Below are 25,534 nucleotides of genomic sequence, written 5' to 3'. Positions count from 1 at the left end.
CGTCGGTTCCTTCTTGATGGGGAAGAGGTGGAGAGGATTCAGAGGCGAGTGACTAAGATGATAGCAGGTCTATGAAATGAACCATATGAGAACAGGTTGAAGATTTGTGGGTTGCAGAAACTAGTTGATAGGCGGAAAAGGGGAGATATGATTGAGACATTCAAATTGCTAAAAGGATTCTATAGGATTAATTCAGAGGATATATTTGAGATCAGGACTGGTGGTGGGAGAACTAGGGGACACCCATGGAAGCTGGGCAAGAGCGTGGTTAGCAGAGGTGTTAGAGCTGGGTTCTTTACTTTTAGAGTGGTAAATGAGTGGAATAAGCTGCCAGAGTCTGTTGTGGGTGCTATGACAGTGAGCGAGTCAAGGCAAGGTATGATAGATACTGTGAGAATGTTGAACAGTTGTGTGAACATGATGTTTAGGGCCTCCCTCGATGAGTCTAAGGACTCCCTGGAGTAGCCCGTAATAATGATAATGATATTATTATTTAACTACATGTATCATACTACAACTACATGTAACTACATGTATTTAACTAAATACATTTTCTCAATTATACAACTAACCTTTTCATAAGAAGGAAACATTTCTTCCAACTCATTTTGTTGCTGCTGTTCCTCACTAATATCAAGATGTTGCTTAGTATGATACTGGAACAAGTTATCTTCTAATTCTTCTTTTACTTTCTGTTCCTCTTTCTGTTGATTCCACGATTTGACAAAGTTGTGTAAAATAAGATCCATTATGTATAAAGCATCCTTTTTCAAGAACTGAAAGGGAGAAACTATAACATCATTTGTTATTTGCAAAAATGCAACTCTTAAAATTTTTGAGGAAATCTGCATTGCAAATTTGGTATTATTATGACAAGAAGAGAGTCGCTGCAGAGATGAAATAGTCTGATGATCAGTCAGTATATCAGCCAGCTGTAAAGGACTTGAGAGCTTTTGAGGGAAAGAATATAGCTGTTTTAGCAGCTCTTCTAAACTAAGCATATCCTAAGAGGAGAAAAAAAAAAATTGATAATTTAGGAAGAAAATATCCTTAGTGCATATGTTATTTTCAAATAGGAAAGAAAAGTACAGTCCATAAGTAGAATAGAGAAATTTTAAAAGAATTTTTTTTGGTTATACTGTGTTGGTATCATTTAAAATAAGATTAAAATGTACTGTAGAGAATAGTAAGAATATGTAATTTGGTAAGAAGAATTTAAATACAAAGTAAATTGAATGGCTTTGGAGGAAATTGCTGAATATAAGAATTTGCATGTTTTAGATGCCATGATCAGAGTTTAGAATATTATTGGAAAGACAACTAATAAAGATCAGAAAACTACACAGACCTGTGATGGAAAAGTTGTCTGAGAAGTAATAATTGATTCTTATAGATTTTTAGGTGCTGAGTTCAGGAAAAATAGTAAAAAAATTCCATTACCCACCAATTTTACACAATTTCTAATTTTATTGTTTTTATTAGTAGTATTTGGATTTAAATTCAGCGCATTGGTATTTATTTTCATTCTCCTTTATTTACAGCTAATTAGTTGTATAAGTGGTTTTTTGAAGTGCCTTTTTATGGTAAATAAAGAAATTTCCATGAACTTCTCATTCTTAAGATAGGAGAGGGAGGGAGGAATGCAGATAAAAGTGCAAGTGGCTACTCTGAATCTGATTCGCCGAGATAACAGATGACTTCCCTGTTGTCACAGATATATTTTCTTGGGCGATTCTTTAGTTGAACTTTAGTCGTTGACTACTAGGTTATCATATTTCTGAAAAGTGGCATATTTTCTAAGTTAGTGTGAAGATTTAATTTAATGTGTTTGCATTTTTTTAATGTTTTTATGTAGTGTCTTGTAACGGTGTTGTCATTCATTAAAATTTGTTTTGTGTTTAAAGTGGTGTTTGTAATGGCTTCAAGAGGTTGCAAATGAATTTTTGCAACCTCTTGAAGGTTGCAAATCAATACTAACATTTTCTGCTACATATGCGGAGAGTTAGTGGTAAAAAACAACGAAAAGACATTACAGATTTCGTGGAAAAAGTGTACTATGCGTATTTTGGAATGAAACTTGGTGACTTAGGTAAGCCATGGACACTGCATATAGTATGTTCCATTTGTGTAGAAGAACTTAGAAGGTAGTCAAAGGGAGAACAAAAATCTTTCTGTTTCGGAATTCCCATGGTATGCTGGGAACCCTGCATCAAGGTTTTAATGTGAAAAATAACAAAGACATTTCCTATCCTAATTTATCATCTGCAATACACCCAGTGGAACATGGTCTGAAATACCCATGCCAACACCTTCACAAATTTTAGAAGAACCACTCAGCAGTGATTCAAATGAAGAAGTCAAAGATTTCAATGATGACGAATACAAAGACAGTGGCCCACCTGATCTTTTTTCACAGACTGATTTAAACAACTTGGTCAGAGATTTAGGTCTTCTTAAGGAATCTGCAGAACAGCTGGGCTTGAGACTAAACAAAAAGACTTTGTTAGTCCCGTGGCACTTCTTTCTCATGGTTTAGATATAGACAAAGAGATTTTCTTCCTTACTTTTCAGGGAAAAGTGATTTAATTTACTGCAGCGATATTCCGGGACTGATGAGCAAATTCAACGTAAAATATGATGCCATCGATTGGAAGTTGTTTATCGGTTCTCAAAAAGAAGCCTCAAAACTGTGCTTCTTCATAATTACAATAAGTATGCTTCAGTACCGGTAGCACATTCTGTGCATTTGAAAAAAAACGATACGATAATTTAGCCTTCATTCTCAGCAAACTTAAGTACAATGATCATGGATGGACAGGTTGTGGTGATCTTAAATTCATATCTATGATTTTGGGACAACAAAGATGATACACCAAATACCCGTGCTTTTTGTGCGAGTGGGACAAACGAGATTGAGAGCAACATTGGATCAGGAAGGAATGGCCAGAAAGAGTCATATTAGAACCTGGAAGTAAAAATGTGTTACACGAAACTTTGGTTGCTCAGGAAAAAATCCTTTTACCCCTGCTTCACATAAAGCTGGTATTGATGAAACAATTTGTCAAGGCTTTTGCCGAAAGAAGGAGAGTGTTTTAAATACATCTGTGCAAAATTTCCATGATTATCTACAGCAGGAAACTTATGAAGGATAAACTGTTTGAAGAAAAAATGGCAACTGTTGAAAAAGAAGCATGGAAAGCTTTGAAATAGGTGGTGACCAAACATTTAGAAAATCACAAGGACCCAACTATAAAATGATTGTGGAAGACATGCTACAGAAATTCAAGGATTTACGATGTTCCATGTGCTTAAAAGTGCACTTTCTCAACTTTCATTTAGACTACTTTCCTGAGAATCTGGAAACTGTCAGCGAAGAGCAAGGAGAACGATTCCACCAAGACATCAAGGAGATGGAAAGAAGGTATCAGGGCAAGTGGAATGTCAACGTGATGGCAGACTATTGCTAGATGTTGCATAGAGATGACCCGGGAAAAGAATTTCACAGAAAAAGTTCAAAAAGAAGCTTTGAAGGAGTAAGAAAAAGACACCACAACGAAATATAAAGTACAGGTAACCCTCGTATAACATGGATGTTAGGTTCCATAGAAATGCCGTGTTATATAAATCGCGTTATATGAGACTTAGATCACATAGAAAAAGTAGGGTTAGGTTCAGAATTCTTTTTTTTAATTATATAAACAACAATGACTTATCCAACAAAAACAATATTTTTATTTAATTCAGGTAATTCATGTAAGTTAAGAAAACATAAACTATGAGACAAATACACAGTATAAAATTATAAAAATTACAAATTGTACATAAATTTCATTGCACATAATGCATAAATGTTTTAGACACAATAAAATAAAGCACATATTTTAATCGTCATCACTGTCTTCAGAAATAATATTTTGTAGATGTTCTTTAAGTGGCTGGAGGTTGTCACCACTTGAAATCTTTTGGATATCATTTGTATAATTCTCATATGTATGTAACTCACCAGAAAATAAACTGCTCAGCTTGAGAATAACACACTTATGATATTAAATGTACTTTCCTAACAGAAAACGAAGACAATTTTTAACAATAAACACTTTATACAGTAAACCCTAGATGGCGAACATTATGGCACTCATGCCAGAGGTTGCACGTCTGAGAATTTTGCTGGCATGTCAACGATTTACAGGTGATATCCTTTTATATGCTTATAAATTATTCAAGTTTTTTTAATTGTTACAATACGTACAAGCTGAATTTTGTTTTGCACAAGACAGCAGCTATAAACACATGCATATCATTGGTGCAGTATTAACAAAAGATCACGCAACCCAAAGACAAACGCAACAGACAAGTGTTGAGTTGAAATGCTAATTCTCTTCAATCGAATTCCATTACATCTGAAACTGTCACACAACATTCACTATTAGTTTTAACACATTCACAACAGGGTGTCATTTAACGTTCCGATGGAACTTCACATTACTAACTGGCTCAACTCACACAATTGTTTCAATTTTATGGCTTCTTGTTTGTGTTTGAGGTGGCAGGCGAACTCGCATATTCATTATATGGCATGTTTCAATTCTTGGTAATCTTTTATTTTAATTTAGCCTTTGTGATCTGTCATAATGACATCGAGAATTTCAAATGCAATAAAACAAACACTTATTTCATAATTGAAAAATTGGACAATAGTTTTTAGTTAGATACTGTGTTTAGGTGGAACATATGGTTTTGCTTAAGTCTATACAGCATAGTTTCTGTGAGAAGGGACATGTGATCTATTACTTAGTGCCGTTTTTATTCCATCTGTCTCTAATTGCACTACATATATACATACATACATAGCTCATGGCAAAAACATGATGTTAAAAAAGAGAATCATGATGTCATTATATATTAATAGAATTGAAGAATTTAAAATATTTTAAGTTAAAACTTAGAAGGAAAACACAGATCTAATCCAAGCAGTTGGAAAATTAAAATAAGAGTTAAAAGTAAAAGTCTTAATATGTTATAATATGGAAAAGAAACATATATATCATTATAAATTCAGATATAAGTTCGTAATCCAGGTCACAGCTTCAGGAGCTGCTTGTAAAAAGTCATTCCAGTCATTCTGATAAGCACGGAAGATGCATTCTGTTACAATATGTTGCATAGTCTGTCGTGGAGCACCAGTCACATTCTGGAGATGTTTGTCTGTTCCATTTATAGAGAGTATCTCCACATAGGCCATGATTTCGAATTCTATTTAGTACCTAAATAATAATATTTGGTTAACCGATCAAGTGTTGATCAATTTTATTAATTAACTGAACCAACTAGTTTCGCCACACTTATCTGTTGGCTTCTTCAGGGCACTTATAGGTTTAAACACTCTCACAATTATGCATAACTGCAAAACTGACAAGAATAAAAACTGACTAGAATAATTACAAATAAAATAGTATCGAATGTGAGTGAAACACGTATCGAGTGTACAAGATCAGCTAGCTGTTGCTGAGGAACCTTCTGTAGTTTGTATTAAAGTTCATTTCTTCCATTTTTAAGGCTCTGATTAGGGTTTTCCATATCTCTGGCAGTATTAGGCCTTGATTTCTGTTAAGGTTCACAGTAGAACGGGCGACTGTGGCTGCTTCTTTGAACATTCTTGAATGGTAATCTTCCTCTAAGTAAGGGGAACGCTTTTGTCCCACTCGATGACATGGTTAGTTGTGGAGAAATGAGACGATAGGCCAGAAATGTCCTGTCTGTTGTTTTTGACATAGCCAATGTGCTCCTTTTGCCTGATTTCGAGGCTTCTCGAAGTCTGTCCGATGTAATTAGAGCCACATGAGCATGGAATATTATAGACTCCAGCATATTTGTAGAAAGGATGGTTGTCTTTTGGAGATCTTAGTAGTTTACGAATAGTATCTATAGGCTGAAATGCTACTCTTATTTTGTGTTGTTTGAGGAGATTGGCGAGCTTGTTGGAGATGCCCCTTACATACGGAATTGCAATCGTTTTTATATATTGAATCTCTTCTTGTTCTCTTTGTGGTGGTTCAGAGAAAAGGATTTTATTGACTAGTCTTCTTGGATAGCCGTTCAAGTACAGATTGTTGGAAATAAATTTTAACTCATCTTGAAGGGTCTTGTTGTCCGTTGAGATGCAAATAGCTCTTTTCTTTAACATGTGTATAATGCTGAGTTTATGTGATATGTGGTGAGAGGAGTTAAAATGTAGGTAGCGACCTGTATTGGTCGGTTTTCTGTACACTGATAGATTTAAACTGCCATCAGTTTGTTTTTTGATTAAGATGTCTAAAAACGGAAGTTGTTTTTCTCTTTCAAGTTCCAGAGTGAATTTAATAGAATGATGGAAAGTGTTGATCTTTTTGAGAAAATCATATATGTCATCTTTGTTATTGTTCCATATGATGAAGATATCGTCCACATATCTAAACCAAATTTTAGGTCTAGGAAAAATTTGTGATAGGATTTTGTTTTCTAAGTCTTCCATAAAGAGGTCCGCACATGAAGGTGGGCTTCCCATTGCCAAGCCTGTTAACTGTTGATAGATTTTATTTTTCCAAGAAAAATAATTGGAGTTTAGGCAGTGAGCAAACAATACGGTTATATCTTGTGGGAACAAGGTACTTAAGATGTCAATGACCTCTACTATGGGAACGTTTGTAAAGAGAGAGGTGACATCTAAGCTGGCTAGAAGATCATTATCCGATATCTTGATGTTTTTTAGCTTTTCTACGAAATGTCCAGAGTTTTTGATGTAACTCTCTGAGTTGTGGATGTATTGCTGTAGGAGTTTCGAGAGATGTTTTGACAATAAGTAGGTGGGCGAGTTGATTGCATCAACGATTGGGCGTAAAGGAATACCCTCTTTGTGCACTTTTGGAACTCCATAGAGTCTCGGAGTTAAAGGATGCATCGATTTTAGTTTTTTAATCAAGTCTGTTGGCCAGTTAGATAAATTTAGTACCGTCTACGTTTTGGGAGGTAGATCTGATTCTGTGATGATTTGATCACCTTTAAAGATGTTATGCAAATGTTCTTTTGTATTTTCCTTCCATGTTTCTTCCCACTTTGATAAAGGATTAAAATTAATTAGCACTAGTTCTTCTGCTGCTCATAGTGATGGATGGCGAGATTTCAATCTATTGAAGTTAAGAGTTGGGAGATCCTGATGAATAGGTAGGTTCGGATTACCTGCAATTTTTTGGAATTCACGGACTAAAGAATTCAATCTACGTAGTTCTGTAGGAATGATGCCTGCTAAAAGAGATAACCAATATGTTGGGGTCGATCTAATAGAGCCTGTAATTAATCTTAAGGTACTGTTCAATTGAGAATTGATAATCACTGTGTGAGAGCTATTTAGCCACACAGGAGCACAATATTCAGCACTTGAGAATACCAAAGCAAGGGCTGTTGTCCGAAGAGTAGAGGCTCTAGAACCCCATGTAGTGCCACAGAGTCTCTGTAGGATATTATTACGTGTCCTTAGTTTATATGCCAAGTTTGAAAGATGTTGCCGGAAAGTGAGAGAATGGACAAGTGTGACTCCCAAGTACTTAGGGAATGTATTATATGGAAGTATAGTGTTGTTCAATTCAATTTTTAGTTTCACATTTGCCAAGTTATTATTTAGATGAAAACAAGATATTACTGTTTTGCTCCTATTTAAACAGAGTCTCCATCTTTTAAAATATTCATTCAGAATAGTTAAGTCAGCTTTTAGAATTTCTTCTGTATGACTTATGCATTTATGCTGTGTAGTTATTGCTATATCATCGGCATAACAAAATTTCCTTGATGTAGTGATGGGGAAGATCAGATATATACAGATTGAATAATAATGGAGATAAAACAGATCCCTGTGGCAGTCCATTATTTAACTCCCTTTCACTACTAGTTTTATTACCTATAGTCACTATAAATCTTCTATCTGTTAGCATATTGTTAATAATATGGACTATTGTTTTACATGGGATAATTTTATATAATTTATATAGAAGGCCTTGTCTCCAAACAGTGTTGAAGGCTGTTGACAAATCAAGAAATGCTGCTGATGTTTTTAAACCTTTTTGAAAACCAGCTTCTATGTGAGTTACCAAAAAGAGTACCTGGTCACAACACCCACAATTGGTCTGAAGCCAGCTTGTTCTATTGGGACATTTTTAAAAATTATGGAGCTTATTCTATTATAAACAAGTCTTTCAAAGAGTTTATAACAACAACTGAGGAGAGTAATAGGTCAGTAACTTTCCGGTTTATGATTAGGCTTACCAAGCTTTAAAACTGAAAGTACTTTTGCTTTTTTTAAAAATAGTGCGAAGTTTACCAGTTGTAAGAATGTCAGTATAGAACTTTGTTAACCACAATCTTGCATTTCTTCCCAGATTAATCAAAAATTCTGGATGAATGTTATCAAAACCAGGAGCCTTACCAGGCTTTAATTCCTTTAAGGCTGCTTCAACTTCTTGCTGTGTAAAAGGGTGTGCAAAATTTGAAGTTATAGGTGAAGACTTGCTAAATTCTAATTGCACTATTTGTTTAGAATGACACAGACTGCAAAAGCCTCTGTACAGTACCTTATTCAGTGATGCAATAAAACTAAATTCGATACTTATAACTATTTGTGCGATACGGGCAGACACAAATTTAACGAAGATAAAATTTGATTTTTAAGTCCCGCGGTGAAAAATATGAAAAAAAAAATAAATAAATAAAGGGTTACCAGAAATTGTAGACCACGTTATATTGAAACCGTTGAACAAGGGATACTACAATTTGTAGACCGTGTTATATCGAAACCACGTTGTATAAGTACCGCGTTATACGAGGGTTACCTGTATGTACTAAAGATTAATTTTTAATTACTTTAATTAAAAAATTTTTTCCCTACCTTCATTCCAAAAATGTTTACGGAAAATTTTAAATACTGTTATTTTATTTAATATAATGCATTTTAAAGCTATTTTACTGTAATATTGAGATCCATTTTGTGAAAAATCCTTATATGATAGAGAAAACTGGAAGAGATATTTGAAATCAGCAGTCAATAATAAATCAGAAACAGTTAATAGTTTCCAGATAACTTTTTGTCACTTGAATTTTGCAGGCCTGTGCTATTAGTTTTAATAAAGAAAACTTCATATTGGGAGAAAGTTATAATACTCTTAACTTTTCTCCTAAAATTATAGCAAACAAATTTAACAAATTCACTTGCTATAACAAACTGATGAGAAGTATTGCCCAATTCCATACAGAAATGATATTTTAAAGGAAATTTGCTATAGAAAATTATGTGCTATAGCAAGACATTCTCATGAACCTTTAGTACAGCAGTTCTGTATGCTAAGAGAATCAGTTATAATCATCATCATCAAATTCCTGACATGTACCCTCAAGGGGTAAACAGGATATTATGATAGGGCTACATGAAAAACTTACATCATTACTAACTTCCTATCAACAATTTTCCTCCAAATCAATCTGTTATCTGTCAAGGCTCCAACATTATCAGATCTTATATTTCTGTCTTCTAAGGCACTTTTTACTGTATCAATCCAATTATATCTTGGTCTTCCTAGTCTTTTCCCTGCCAACCTGGCAGAGAACACTTGTTTTGATAGCATGAAAATTAATCATTCAGTACCCATTAAGGTTTATTTGGTAATGTATTCCGATGTCACTAGTAGCTGATTCACGAAATCTGAAGTGGCATCCGACCATGTGTTTGATTTTGTTACAACTTCACCTCACACCAAATAACCTCAAACTCACTGCTACATGGAAAACTGTTACTAATATTGCAATCATATTTATTATTACGTGGCACCTCCAGGGAGTCCAAAGACTCCTCAAGGGAGGGCACCTACTCTACAACTTTTTTGCCTCCATCACTCAATCCACCAACTACAACGAACCAACACCATCTACTGCCCACCACCACTAGTATTTTCACAGACAATCAAACATTCATGTCCGTGATGGGACTCAAACCCACAGCCTTTTGGCTTGAGAGTGGTTAAGCTAACCACTAGGCCAACCAGGTCAGCAAAACTACCCTAAGTGTTATTCTACCTTAAATGGACTCAAGTCATTCGATATCATTAGAATCACATCCCTCCTCACCTATCTTGCCTTAAAATACTACACCTTACACTCAATACCAGTTTGTATATCTGCCTCTGAGAGAAAGGTCTCACTAATGTCAATAATCTGAGGCCAAAATGTATTCATTAAGGCAACAAACTCAACCCTTTTTTACTTATATTCTGGCATTTGTGTAGAAAAAATAAGTTACCTCCATGTTTTTTTTTTGTATATGCTCTTCTCTAGTAGTCTGCACGACCTAGTTGGTTAACTTTCAGATTCCTGTTCATATCAAATTCTTCATTTATGCAGAAATCTTTAAAACATCACTTAAGTCCAAACCAGATGAACATGTAATAATCTTTTCATTGATCACCTCCATTACTGATCATATTTTTATCATTAATATTGTTGCATAACTTAGTCGCTCTTGCACACAGATTGTTATCATTACTAACATCATAATCTAGTTTCCCTGACTTTCTGTATTATGTCTCATAATCAATAAATAACTTTTATTTATTGACTGCTAATAACAAATGAATTCAAATGCAAGCAGTTCCTCTTATATAAATCTTCTTCCTTCAAGCCTACTCAACATATCCAAAAAACTTGCAACTATTCTTTATACATAGCCTATATATCAAATTGTTTGATATCATAGTCCTCCTCTTAATTTCATGCTATCATATCTAGATAATGTACTATTTTCACTTTCTCACTCTTCATTTTTTCAAATAGTCCTTTCACATCTTCACCCGTACTGTATTTATCACTAGATAAATCATTTGTTCTACCACCTGTTTTAATTTTCTTTTCTGCTTTTCAATTACGTTCATTAAATTTTTTATTTTAGAATTCAGAATACTTGAAGTGGTAACACTATCATCAATTGCATGTTTAATAATGACTCTCTGTACCATAGAATATCCTTTTTACAATTGATTTTACCTATCTGATTACACCAAATCTTTATGCAATATATTACCTGTTTCTCCATTTGCTGCTTACCATCCATGTTCTTCTGATTCCTCTCTAATCACTTTTCGTTTTTTTCAATTCCCTTACTTCCAGGATATGCTTGTGCATATCCAATTTGGAAAACAAATCTTTACCTGATATTGTGTTAAGTTCCTATACACCAAGTTATTAAAAATATCTGGAAAATACTGGGGCAGTGATGCTTTTGTATCCAATACTCTGCATAAGCATGCCTTGGAACAGATGTTTGTCCAAAGTACAGTATCATACATTTACACATGATACTATATAGTTGCTAGCGAGAATCAATACCAGTGTTCTGCAAAGTGAGTGAATGAGAGAGAGAGAGAGAATCACAGGGATTTTTCTCTCAGATTCAGAAACAATAAATTTTAGTAGCTTTGTATATATATATATATATATATCATATTTAGTGTGATGGAAATGGATTTGCAATCAGTGATTATTTGCTGACATAGCCAAGCCACTTCAAATGACACAGGATAACTTTATGATACGTGAGCACAAAAAGAGGGGAGGTGCAAAATTTGGTGACATAAGAAGCAATGCAATAGAACATGTTCTCTTAATCTGTCCAGAAACTCATTCAGGAAGGCCTTCACTGGATTGTCATAATGTGGTGAAGTCCACAATACTGGAAGCAATAAATTATACTTGCCAAGAAATTTTATTCATGTTTAATTCTTTATTAAAGTATAAGCAAACAAAGCTTTTAAGCAAAGTATCTTTACAACTAGGCTACTTATATATTGAGGGTAATGCCTTCATGCCAATTGCCTTACTATTGACTGATGCAAAGCACACTTTCTTTTATATGTGCATAATGCATAGTATTCATGTGCATAATGCATTATGCCACGAATTATTGTAATAGTATGTTTTTCATAAAGGGAAAATGCATTTAATACTGGGTATGTAAGAGTAAGCTAATTATATGTATATTTTGGTGGTAAATAAAATAAGAATTATTTATGCAATTTTTACTCATACCAATGATCTTATTTACAAAGCCAAGAGGGGGGGGGGTACTTACTTTGGCACCATATTTCCTTTTTATTCTAAACGAAGCAACCTGGTGGGACAACATCTGAATACCTATCAGAACCTGTAATTAAAATTGCAAAGCAGAAAATAATTTACACAACAACTAATTTAATTTCATAATTTTAAAATAGCTAAAAAATATTCTTTAAGTATGTGTTCTTATCTAGAAAAATAAAAATTATGTTGTAAAAGATCATAAATTGAAGGATTGTTAGACATGGAAACTGTTTATTATAAAAATAAAGAAACAAACTTTTTAGAAATCATAGGAATGATTTGTTATGAAGGATAATTTTTCACAGTTAATTTCCATTTAAATAACAGTGTGCATATGGGACTTTTTTTGGTAGTCTGGTAATTTTACACATAGCATTCTCATATTTTTTCCCTATATACTCTTACAATAATGAAAATTCAGAGCACTTGTTCTACTTGTCTGAAAACTTTACATATGATTTCTATATTTTCAAGGGCAGACTTTAACTGCAAGTCTACCATAAGTTCTGATTTTTTTCTCATTGCACACTTCTTGCCTGAATCAGTCAATGTTTTCTTCAGATTTTGTTAATGGATTTTGAAGGTTTGGTTCTTGTTTTCAAATTCTTTCATGTTTTTCTCCAATAATATTTCTATATTTGAGTCAAATTCTGAAAGGTTTCATTCTTTTTTAAAACTTTTTTTCATGTTTTTCTTTTCAATTTATTTATTTTCATCATGCTAAAAATTATATGACTTCCTATTTCAAATCTCCTGTATACTCTTGTATCCATATCATTAACTACATAGTAAATAAAACACTTCTTAATTCTTGTGTGTTCTATGTGAATTTATGAATATCTTGATGCTAAACTATTAGTAAATAGTTTGTGCCTTGAACAGAAATCACTTACCATTATAATTACCATTGTTCATTTCTCCAAATGTTTTCATATTTGTTTTTGTACATTATTTTTTTTACATGTAGTTAACTGACTAATCATACAGATTTTAAATTATTATCATTATTATTCATGACACTTCCAAGGAGTCCAAAGACTCATTACAGGAGGACACCCACTAAACAACTGTCTCCACCACTACACCCCGAACCTCTACTACCAATCATCTCCATCAATGCCATCTACCACCCACCACCACAACTAGTATTTTTTGTCTGTAAATTGTGTGTGTTCTGAAGGCCCGATTTGTCTGTATGCAGGATGAAAACCCAAGTTTCCAGGAGAAAATCCCTTGTTACCTCTGTATGAGATTGGCTAACTCACCTTCAATTGAAAAAGTCCACATAAATATTCCTCCCGTCACGACGAGAATCGAACTTAGGCCTATTCCAATCGAAGGACACGATGTACTGCTGTTTTTCCAATTGCGCTACGGAGGTGCTTTAATTGTTGTTAATAAATATTATTAAGTCATTTTTATTAGAGAAATTATCTTTACTGGTAATTTTTAAATGTAAGAAAAATATTTCTTTTCACACTTTAATACAAGTTTGAAAATATTTTTTTTTACATTTAAAGTTTTAAAACATTTAAAAAAGTTTTAAGTCAGATAAGATTTTCTATGAATACGTGCACATTAAAAATAATATCGATCATAGGTATCGTTGTTTTTTTAGTAATATTAGTTATTACATTTTAGTTTTGCTGTACTATGATTACAAAATACTGTCAATTTTATTGATCAAATATCTCCTTCAAGTTTATTATGATAGTTATTATTTAGTCATTTTCACTGAAATTGTTACATAATATTGGATTTATTGGACCATGGTTTTGATAAACATTTATACATAATTGTCTACTAGTTTCGCCAGCTGTGTCTGTCTTGCTTTGTCAAGACGAGAAAGGTTATATTAATATTAAATGCAAAAACAAAAGAATGCAGTAACGACTTAAAAAACAGTTAAACAAATTGGAGGGCACAGGTGACATCAAATGCATAAAGCGCGAAGAGTTAGTCACTGTTATTAAGTCACATTTTATAATTTTTTGCATAATTTAGTTCTGCTAAACTTAATGAATTTAATAGGTTTCTCCAAATGTCTTTTAATATTATTCCCTGCAGCTTCTTTAAAGGTTCTACATCTGTAATCCTCTTCGATATATGGCATGGAGCTGTTGTCCCAGCAACTATGTCTTTTTCTTCTGTGATGATATTTTTTTAACTCTGTGACTTAATAACAATCACTAAGTCTTCACGCTGTATGTGTTTGATGTCGCGTGTGCTCTCCAATTTGTTTAACTGTTTTTTTAAGTCGTTACTGCATTCCTTTGTTTTTGCATTTAATATTAGTATAACCTTTCTCGTCTTGACAAAGCCAGACAGACACAGAGCTGGCGAAACTAGTAGACAATTATGTATAAATGTTTATCAAAACCTGGTCCAATAAATCTAATATTATGTAACAACTCCTTCAAGTTTATTATTATTTTTTGTTATATATTTCACAAGAATGCATATTATACTAAGACTGGATTCAATTTAATGCATATTTTGAAAGGATTTACCTGTTCTATTCCTACTAAGAATGGAACCACCAAATCACGATAAAGTGAATAATTAACAATAAGTCTGTGAACAAAGTTCATTTGAGAATCTTTCCATTTCTTCAATTCCCGAAGATCACTGTCTATTCTGTTGGGAACTAAATGAAATTTTCTTGTTAATGCTTCCCTATGCTGCTCTAGCTTAGTAACCATCTCAAATACATATGTAGGCGATCCAAATGTTGCTAAATAATTTCGAACCTCATTAACCAATTCATCAAACTGAAATAAAAATAAGTAGAAAGGAAGACAGTTTATTTTAGGATATGAAACTATATTAGCATATATCAAAACAAAATGTAGGGTTATTCCAGTTATATTTTTATAAGGTTTGCCTCTCAACTAAAAAAAAAAGATAATTATGCTCAATATTCCTATATTCTATCCCTCCATTTTCAAATGATAGCATGTGACAGAAGAAATATACATATGATAGATATTCTACATCAAAATTTGCTCAGCTGGAAAATTGCTATTGTAAGCATGCCAGTGAAATTCAAACTGAGAGCCAGCAGGTTGGAAGATACTAATCATTTGGTCAACCTAGGAGGCTACATCTTGGTACTGAAAATTATGAAAAGAGAGGATAATAATATTCTCTATTATTTCATAATTAACTAAGCAAGTGGTCAGAATTTCCTTCCAGCTACAGTGTATATATATTTACTAAAAGTTTACAATTTTCCATGCACTCAAATCACTTTTAAATTGCAAAAATTTTACAAAGAAAAAGATGCTTGGAAGCATAGCAAAGTGTAATACAAAAATGAACAAGGAGTTCAGTGAGTATACTGACAAGAATTCAAGTCAGTTCACGGTCTTGGTTTCTAAAACATGACATTTGCACATCATGCTACAACCCTTTTCCAATTGGATGGGCAAGAGCATGTAGAAATGCCTAACAGGTCTTTATTATCCTCTCTCTCTTCTAAATAACAACAACAAAATTGCTCAGATGAAATTTGTTTAATTCACCTGTCATTATCAACACTGTATTCATTTTTTTTTTCATTCCATCTATCTCTTTTATTGTAATCATCTATTTTATTGTATTCATTTATTGTTTTCATTGTATTAATTTTTTTCCCATTCCATCTATCTCTTTTCTTTGTTCCAAAGAAAAGAGATAGATGGAATGAAATAGGATAATGATGAATTGGTTCAGTAAGTCAAAACCTTTGATGAAGTAGCCCCCTTGTCTCTGCTTTCTTCTTGAAAGGAGAGGAGCCTTTGCTGGTCAACACCCCTTTACTCTCTGAACTTCCTTACTGAACCAACCTGTCTTCAGTCCATCTACTTCGCATCAACAGACTCCTTTATATGGAGATGTGTGTGTGTGTCTTCAATATGTCTCACTTACACATGTTCATCTATTTACAATCATACAACTGCTCATTGTTGTGCTCTTTCTCTGTAACTCAGACACCAGTGGCCAATACTCAAGCAGTCAACACATTATACATGGCATTGCATTTTTTTAATGTTGTTTAACTATCCTCTGTATATTCTCTATCGCTCTCTCTCTCTCTCACTGATATAATCAGAGAAAGAGAGAGAATATATTTTTTATATTTTCTCTCTCTATATATCTATTTATTTATCTATCTATCTATCTATCTATCTATCTATCTATCTATCTATCTATCCGTACCACTGATGAGACCTCAATAAAGGTCGAAACCGGTCTGGGTAGTGGCCCCCTTGCCTTTAATACAAAACATCATACATCCCCTTCTTGGAGATGTGTTTTGGCATTAAGGGTAAATATTAAGATTAGTGATCAGAGCTTATGCCACCTTTACCACGAGTTGCCTTGGTCTTGCACTACCTGTAGGATCAGCTAGACTTGCATCACTAGCAGGCGCAAACTTGACTTGTTTGTCTGTTTGCTTACTTGGGAAATGGAGTAAAACCAGGTTTAAAATTGCTTGGTATTTTTAACACACACACACACACACACACACACACACACACACACACACACACACACACACACACACACACACACATTAATCATTCACTTTCTTCATTCTTCTAACTTTCTTCTTCTAACTCTGGTCCATACATGGGCATTAATGTGCCATAGGATTTGCAACCTTTTATGTGTGCATCTGATATTTAAGAAAAAACTGATTTTTTTTTTTAAATCAGTCCCACATATACAACGCTTTAGAATTTACAACAAATAATTCCAGGTGTGGGTGGGAATGGAAACAGAAGGAATCTACTGATACTCTTTTCGAACAGCTAGAGATTGTAGTCCCTGAGGAGAGAGAGAAGGGGAGGCTATTTCATACAGCTTTTCCAGAGAGCAGAGATAGATGGAGTGAGAAAATCATAGAAGAAGCAAATTTGGTGGGTTAGCAGTTGGACTGCAAGTGGTACTGGGCAGTAGCTACTGCAGTTACTGTATGCTTAGAAGAAATGGGGAAAGAAATAGATGAAATTTCAGTAGAACAGTGCCCATGGAAACCTGTAGGAAATGTATGAAGTATACCATTTATGAGACAATAGTTGAAGTAAGTCTGTGAAAGAAAGAGAGATCATTAATAAGCCAAACCAATTATGGAATGCCATTCCAAATATGAGAGCATATTTAAATGAATGTGCAGATTTGGAATTTGTACAGTGGTAGCTGGAAAGGTGAAAAGTAATGCCTTGAATGGGAAAAAAAAGTCATTTGGAAGCTGAGGAAACTACAAATGTAATTTTGCCTAAAAAGATTAGAGGAACATGTCAGTCCAAGAATAGAATCCGAAAAAAGGTGAGTATTATCAACAGTGAGAGGGGAAATTAAAATCTTTTTTTTTAATAAGAAAAGAGCGAGAATTGCCATGATGAAAATCTGGATTTTTATTTGGTTGTCAAGAATTAAAAATACATACATATATATATATATATATATATATATACATTAAAGGAAAGCTAGTTTCACTACAGATTGCTTGTAACTTTGCCAGTTAAAAATATATATAAATGTACTTTATAGTTGGCAACATACAATAAACCAGTGAAGCTTTCAAGATATAAATAATATAAAACATGTGGAGACAGTGAAAAGTAGGAAGACTCATCCACTTTTCAGCATTCTTTGGAGATGATCAACTGAAAAGTTGAAATCTGGCATGTGAAGAGATCTAATAAAAGATCTCTAAATGTCACTTGATTCTTGTGGGTAAGTTCTCCATTACAATGAAAAATGCCATGGAGATCAGTGTTCTGGACAGTGGTTGTATATCTTGAAGCCAGAATGTTTGAGTATTGAGGTTTGCCATGGAAACATCAGCACATATTAGCAAAACTACAGATAAGGTCTTTGAGATTAGTGAAAGAAGGCCACTACTATACAGAAGAAAAAGAGGACAGGAGCAGAGCCTCGAGACATTCCAACATTGGTAGAGAAATCCACCATTACATGCAGTAAACCATCAGTGAGCAAACTGTTTACCTAGTAACAAAGGATGGAAAGCAGACCATAAGCTGAAATTTACTAAGCAACTATCTATATTAGATCTATCAAAAACCTTGGAAAATGTCAAGTGCAACATAAGAGATTTCTAGAACCTTTTCATTTGATGTATCTTGTTCAGAGATGGGTATTGTTGGCAAAGCTGTATCTGTATGGGTGGTTATTGATTATATAGTTGGTCCTCAGGTAGTGATGAAATTCATGGTTAATGAACTCCTCCATTATTTTAGAGAGGACTGGGGTGACTAAGGCAACAACTCCAGAGTTCAGTGTTTGAACGCAAAGTTCTATCTCTCTGTTTTTTTTTTGGAATGGGTTTTCTTCCATGTTAGATTAATGGTGGGTAAAAATTGTACATTAATTCCTCAACTTACAATGGGGTTCTGTTTGAACAATCCTGTCATAAGTTGGAAATCACTACATGAACCATAAATAAGGATATGTTAACAATTAACATGCATGAATGCTAAAATGTAGAATTGTTACCATTTTAACTAATTTCATTCTTTATTTATAGCGAAATAATATAATGTATAAATTATAACATAAAATTACTGTAATGTATACTATACTACTGTACTATAATAAATAATGACACATGAGATGCTTCTATGCATTTACCAATAAAATAATCAGCTGAAAACAAATGGATCAAGAGTAATTCTGCAAAGCCTGTTGCTTCATTAATTGGATGATTCATCAGAAGTTGGAGAGGCTGGATCATCAACAACAAATCTGAATGTGAAGAATTTGAACTTCTAGAAGTCTAGGATCATCTTTGGGGAGGAGGTGACAGCAGGAATGGGCGTCTTTAAAAATTTTTGCATTAAGTCCAATTCAGCCTGCATAGTTTGACTTTGCTAAATCTCTCCATATTGGGATTCCATTCCCTCAAACAACCAAACTGCAAAGGTAATTTTTTTTTTTCACTGCAAACTTTTTTTGAGCAGGAGAGAGAGAGAGATAGATGTCTTGTTCTGCTTTCTACTATTTCCATTCTTCTTTTGCAACTTTCTGTGCTTCTAATTTCATAAGATCTTCATTTGAGAATGCATCTTCCGCAGCTTTCACCAACTGCTCTACATTTTCACTGTCAACTGCTAACATTTTAACTAGCAGTAATATCCTGTCACCAATTTCTTGGCTTTGTCTTTGTTGAATTCTGTGAATGTATGAGCATATATTTTCAACATCTTCTTCTTCTAAACACCATTCATAATTGCTGTTTTCACTTCACTCCATGCTGTATCTACATTCTTTGTATGATGCTGGAAATTATATTCCTTTTGAATGTCTCTATGGATTTCGTACCCTAACTAGCAGCAATGAGCAAAAGTATATCTTGAATAATATGCTTGAAGGTAGCAATAACATCCTGGTTTATGGATTGCAGTAGTGAGATAGTAAATAGTGAATGTGTTAAAAGGTTGGCCATCATAAGTACGAGTGGTCATAAGTCGCACATGCTTTAAGTCAAGGACTGGGCAGATGCTTGTACTTCAGAAAAAGCACCTTGTTCAAATATTGACTAGAACAAAATTTCCAACAATACAACAAACAGCCACACTCCTTCTATTATCTTTCTACTGAAAGATAACAGAAGGCATGTGGCTGTTTGTAGTAGGAGATGCAGCTATGCAAAAGTTGGAAGAGATGAATGATGTTTCGAAGTCAGCTTTGACTTCAGGTGTTTTTACAGCAGGACTGGTGAAAGCAATGGAAGCAGAGACAGACCGAATTTGCACACAGCAGCAGATGGTATAACTTCTATGTACTTCTGCACATGCCTTCTCTATTATTTCTGCAAAAAAGTTTTCTGCATTTAGATCTATCAGTCAGCTTTAGATTAGTTGACTGTTTTGAGTTATTGCTAAAATGAATATACCATATATTATCACATATAATGCGATCCACGTATAATGCGAACTAGAAATTTTGTTTGAAAACTTGCCCTAAAATGCCATATCCACGTATAATGCGATCTGTTAATCTTGTTCCAAAACATTATAAATAATACAATACGAATTAATGAAAGAAATATTTATTTTAAAACAAAATGTCAAAATCCTTTAAATTCTTCTTCATCTTTTGAGTCATCAAACATTTCATTTATAAATTCATCTGTAGGGATTGCGCCATCAGTGTAGCAGTTGTCGTCATCGTCTTCATGCTCTCCATGTTGTTGTGCATCATCCTCGCTTTCGTATATGACATGATCTTTGGATCCATCCATTGAATTACTTATTCCACATTTAAGAAATGAGCATTGAATCATTTCAGATGGTATCGAATCCCATGCTTCTTTAACCCAGCTGGTGACTAGGGTGATCTTGGGCTTCTGAAAATTCCCACCCTTTGTCATCTTCACCAAACCAGATGACATCCATTCTCTCCATTTTTCACGTAAGTGATCTTTAAACGGCTTATTCAAGCTGACATCAAGCGGCTGCAAAATGGAAGTTAGACCACCCGGTATGACTGCTAGGTCTGTACGTAGCTCACATGCTTTCTCTTTGCTTGCTTCCGTTAAATGCGCCCAGAACATATCCCAGACTAGCATGCTTTGTTGATGTAACAAGCTACCTGGATGTATGTTCCATACTTGATCCAGCCACAATTGTACACCTTCTTCATCCATCCAACCTTTCTGATTGGCATGAACAATTACACCTGGTGGAAATTTCATATGCTTCGGAATTTTCTTCCTTTTAAATATCACTGTCAGCTTTAATTTGGTTCCGTCTGCCATGCATGCTAGAACAACAGTAAAATGTGTTTTTTCATGTCCCGTTGTTTTTATGAAGACACCCTTTTCACCAACTGAGTTTACTGTTCGATTCCCAGGCACATCAAAGTACATGGGCGTCACATCCATATTGCCAATTTGGGAAAGTTTATATCCGTGACACTTCCGTAATTTTATGATAAATTTAAGGAAGGACTGAACTTTTTCTTCAAGCTGCTTTGGTAATTTCTGCGCAATTTTTGTTCGGTGTCATAATGTTAATGCTTTGCGTTCCATAAATCTGTTGTACCACTCAGGCGAAGCAAGAAAAGATGAAATACCTGGTGTGTCCTTGAATTTACCATTCTTGAGTTGTAGAGCTCGAAAACAAATTGTATTTCTTGTTACTATAATGCCATCTTGTTGTTGCATCAAAATCCATTCATTTAGCTCTTCTTCAAGTTCTGGAAAGGATGCTACATCTCCACATCGGGCACGTTTCGTTTTGGGGATTTTTTCAAGACTGTCTTTTTTTTATTCTTGTTGAGAGGCTTATACGCTGGTTAAACATGATAACTAATATTTAAGGAATTGACAGCGTATACTAGACATATAAATTAAATAAACTTTAATATATACTTTCCGATATTTCGGCGAATGTCACGTTGCCATCTTCTTGGGAACTTATTACAAAGACACGTGCACACAAGTATTACATAACAGCAAATGAGAACTGAAGCTAGGAAGCTAACGTTTTCCTAAAGTCCTGGTGGTTCCCCCTGGCGGGCTATATTGGTGGTTCTTGGCCTTTGGGCTGAAGTTCTTCTGATAATTGTTTCCCAAATTTAGGGCAGTCTCATGCATCCAAATTTGTTGAGGTTCGGCATGTTCCTAAGGGCTGAGGCTGATTCCATGAATAGTCTTTCATACTTGAACTTGCTGCGGTGTATGACTGTGGCTTTCTTCCATCTTATTCTGTGGTGAGTATCCAGAGCGTGGTCTGCAAGCCCAGAGTGGCTGTACTGGTGAAATCGGATGTAATCCTTGTGTTCTGAGATTCTGATATTTGCTGTCCTGCCTGTTTGGCCAAAGCAAGACAATTTACAGCTGCAAGGGACCTGGTATACACCAGGTAGGTCTAGGGGGAGTGGTTGGTCTTTAGTGGAGCGGATAAGGGATGCCAATTTTCTATGTGGTCTATAACAAGTGGTTAAGTCGTGTTTTCTTAAGATTTTGTTGATTTTTTCTGAGGTGCCTCGGATGTAGGGAATGGTGATGGATTTAGAGTAATCTTTTTTGTGAAGGGGAGGGGGGGGTGGCAGGACAGCAAATATCAGAATCTCAGAACACAAGGATTACATCCGATTTCACCAGTACAGCCACTCTGGGCTTGCAGACCACGCTCTGGATACTTGCCACAGAATAAGATGGAAGAAAGCCACAGTCATACACCGCAGCAAGTTCAAGTATGAAAGACTATTCATGGAATCAGCCTCAGCCCTTAGGAACATGCCAAACCTCAACAAATTTGGATGCATGAGACTGCCCTAAATTTGGGAAACAATTATCAGAAGAACTTCAGCCCAAAGGCCAAGAACCACCAATATAGCCCGCCAGGGGGCACCACCAGGACTTTAGGAAAATGTTAGCTTCCTAGCTTCAGTTCTCATTTGCTGTTATGTAGTACTTGTGTGCACGTGTCTTTGTAATAAGTTCCCAAGAAGATAGCAACGTGACGTTCGCCGAAATATCGGAAAGTATATATTAAAGTTTATTTTAATTTATATGTCTAGTATACGCTGTCAATTCCTTAAATATTAGTTATCACTGTCTTTTTTTGCTTACGCCAAAGTCTAATATTACTCTCTGCTACACCAAATTCTCTCATAGCAACACTGTTATTATGTTCTTCTGCAAACTGCACGACATGCAATTTAAATCTTGCTTCAAAAGATGAACGTTTATGTTTCTGTTGGCTCATTTTCAGGTTAGGTTTGTTTAACGAATAATATTTAAAATTAACTCTGGTTAAACCGATATACCTAACAGTGCTCTATCTATCTCACTGTGCTCTTATCATTCGGCAACTGAGCGCACATTTATGCGCAGATACGATGCGCACTTGGTCGCCGAATGCAAGTGGGTCAAGTAGATTTGGTTGCATAGGCATTAGGTAGTATATATTGTGCATGCAAGTCTAATAAGATGTTATATTTTTTTTAGGATCCACATATAATGCGAACCCCTAACTTTAAGTAGTATTTTTTTACCATAAATTTTTCGCATTATACGTGATAATATACGGTAAGCTGAAAAAGAAGCTGGAAGTTTTGCTTCAAGTCACTTGCAACAAAGAGAAAAATAGCATCCACACTTTAAGGATCCACTTATTATTTTATTTAATCACTTATTAATTCAACAGAAAGTGTTTCCATTTCTTTTCAATTTTCTATTGCAACCATTTTAAAAAAATATTCCAATAAAATAATAAAAAAAATTCAAAAACATTACCAATATGGATGACGGCCGATAAGCAATATTTTTTTCTAGCTTGGAAATTTTGTCTTTTAGCTCTTGTTGTTTTTCCAAAGATCCTCTAATTAAAGGATGAACATAGTTTATATCAGCTGAGAATATGCTGTGTCCTGTTGTTGACTGATGTTGGCAATCATATAAACCAAGCTCTGAAGAGATATTCTTGAACTGTAAAAGGAATAGCAGATATAATTCACAGAAATGTTCAACAGATATAATTAAATACAAAAGGTTCTGAAAGAGAAGCCTCCATAGCTCAGTCAATACAGACAAAGCCCTTTGGTGGAAAAAAATCTGGGTCTGAATCCTGTATAAGATGGAAGAACTTTTATTGGGCTTTTCAACTAGACGTGAGTTAGGTCTCAGATGGAGGTGGTAGGGTTTTTCCCTCTTAGGTGAATGAAAAACATTTGCAGAATGAAAAACTCGGGTTTTTCATTCTGCAAAACAGACAAACTGACCAGAGGAGTACATGCAATTTATAGTCACAGTAGACAATGCAGATAAGATTAATCACCCTACCATAAGCAGAATCAGGTTTCTAAGAGATCCAAGTTGCATGGCTGTGACAGGGCATTGAGCCTAACATGAAACGGAAGATAGGATGGAATGGGAAGCTCTGAAGGATCTAAATTGTATTTGCATTACAATCTTTTTTTTTTTTCTAAAATAAATAACTCACTTCTAGTCAATTAAAAAACAACAACAACTGCAGTATTATATTTTCTTCAAAGGAATGAATAGAAGAAAAATATAAGGATCTCTCTCTAAGAATTACCATTTGCAACCACTGTATTTGAAAACAGCATCCTGATTGCACTCAAAAGAACATAGATTATAATTAACCTAAGCTGCAATTTAAATTCAATCAATTACTTCAAAAAATAAAAAATAATAAAACAAACAAATAAATAAATATTTAAGGGTCCTCCCATAAGCAGGCAAACTGGTCCTGTGAATGCACGCAGCTACAGCCATAAAATATACTGGGAGGCATAGGGCTAGTCACCTTATCCTCGGGACGGGTACGACTTAAGATAGCCCTGTAACAGGCTAGTAGGCCTAACATGTAGAAGGGAGGAGAATAAATATTTAAAGCATAAACAATTACTATGCTCCCTCTCCATGTATAGAATATGATGTACTTATTTATTTATTTAGTGTATGAGAATAGAATGGCCATTAGGCCCATATGGACAGGTATTGCACCACCTTATGAAAACAATACAAAACATTGGAATGTAGTGTAAGAGTATTCATAAATTGTATATATTCTCTAGCTGGTTTGTCTGTTTTATGGAATGAAAAACAAATTTCTGGGAGGGAAAAAACCTCCACCTCCTTATGAGACTGTCTAACTCAGCTGGAAAGCACTTGCATCTCAGATGAGATTTGAATTCAGGTCTCTCCAACCAAAGGCTAATGTCATTAACAACTGAGCCATGGCAGCTCTGTGATGGTTAATGATACCAGGCCACACATAAATTTTAATTTTGGATTATCATATCCTTCATAATCTGACATATTTTATAAATAACAGCATATATAAATTCACAAGCAGCATAAATTTGAATATTATATTGCACTGAATCAAATTTTAAGGTAAGTTATATTTACATTGTAATATCATATTAAAGTGTAATTTTTTTTTTTTGCTATACTGAATGAAAATGTGCTTATTAATGCATTATGAAAATGTGGTATAAAATAAAATGCATCAACAGATTAATTTAAACATGACTTCATATTCTCTCTCTAATAGAAGAAAACACATTAATTTTTCCAGGATAGGCTTATTAGACAACTTCTGAAATGCAGCATCCATCAGTGATTCATATAGGTGATGTTTTAGTGTTTAGAATGCCACCTACTAACAATTAGAGCATTTTAAACAAATTTCAAGAATACCATATTTCTTCTTCATATAACATTATTCACGATGGGTCTATATACATACAAAGACTTTTTTAAAGTTTCGATATGGGTATAAGTCTCACAAATTGCATGTTGCTTCTAACTGCCCATCTGGTAAAACAATAAAGAGAAACATTTCTAGGAATGAATTTCTTTTTTTCTCTCTTGGTGCATGTAAAATAAAATCCATCA

At 34.3% G+C, this 25,534-nt stretch overlaps 1 protein-coding gene across 1 annotated transcript in view; it reads right to left on the bottom strand.

Annotated features, from left to right (window-relative positions):
- The window catches only part of LOC150096239 (midasin), a 1,081,806-nt gene that overhangs the window by 280,423 nt on the left and 775,849 nt on the right, over positions 1 to 25,534 (bottom strand). Inside the window, exons 60-63 of the mRNA XM_090409469.1 lie at positions 23,405 to 23,596; positions 14,661 to 14,921; positions 12,143 to 12,214; positions 573 to 1,004 (exon numbers count right to left, since the gene is read on the bottom strand). Coding sequence (XP_090265595.1) covers positions 573 to 1,004; positions 12,143 to 12,214; positions 14,661 to 14,921; positions 23,405 to 23,596 — 957 coding nt within the window. The remainder of the gene's footprint in view (positions 1 to 572; positions 1,005 to 12,142; positions 12,215 to 14,660; positions 14,922 to 23,404; positions 23,597 to 25,534) is intronic.

The sequence above is a fragment of the Typopeltis vanoorti genome, chromosome 19, assembly GCF_054136105.1.
Source record: "Typopeltis vanoorti isolate ZY-2024b chromosome 19, IOZ_Tvanoo_1.0, whole genome shotgun sequence".
Lineage (NCBI taxonomy): Eukaryota > Metazoa > Arthropoda > Arachnida > Uropygi > Thelyphonidae > Typopeltis > Typopeltis vanoorti.
The sequence above is the reverse complement of the archived record's forward strand: the minus strand, read 5'-3'. Positions and strand labels throughout refer to the sequence as shown.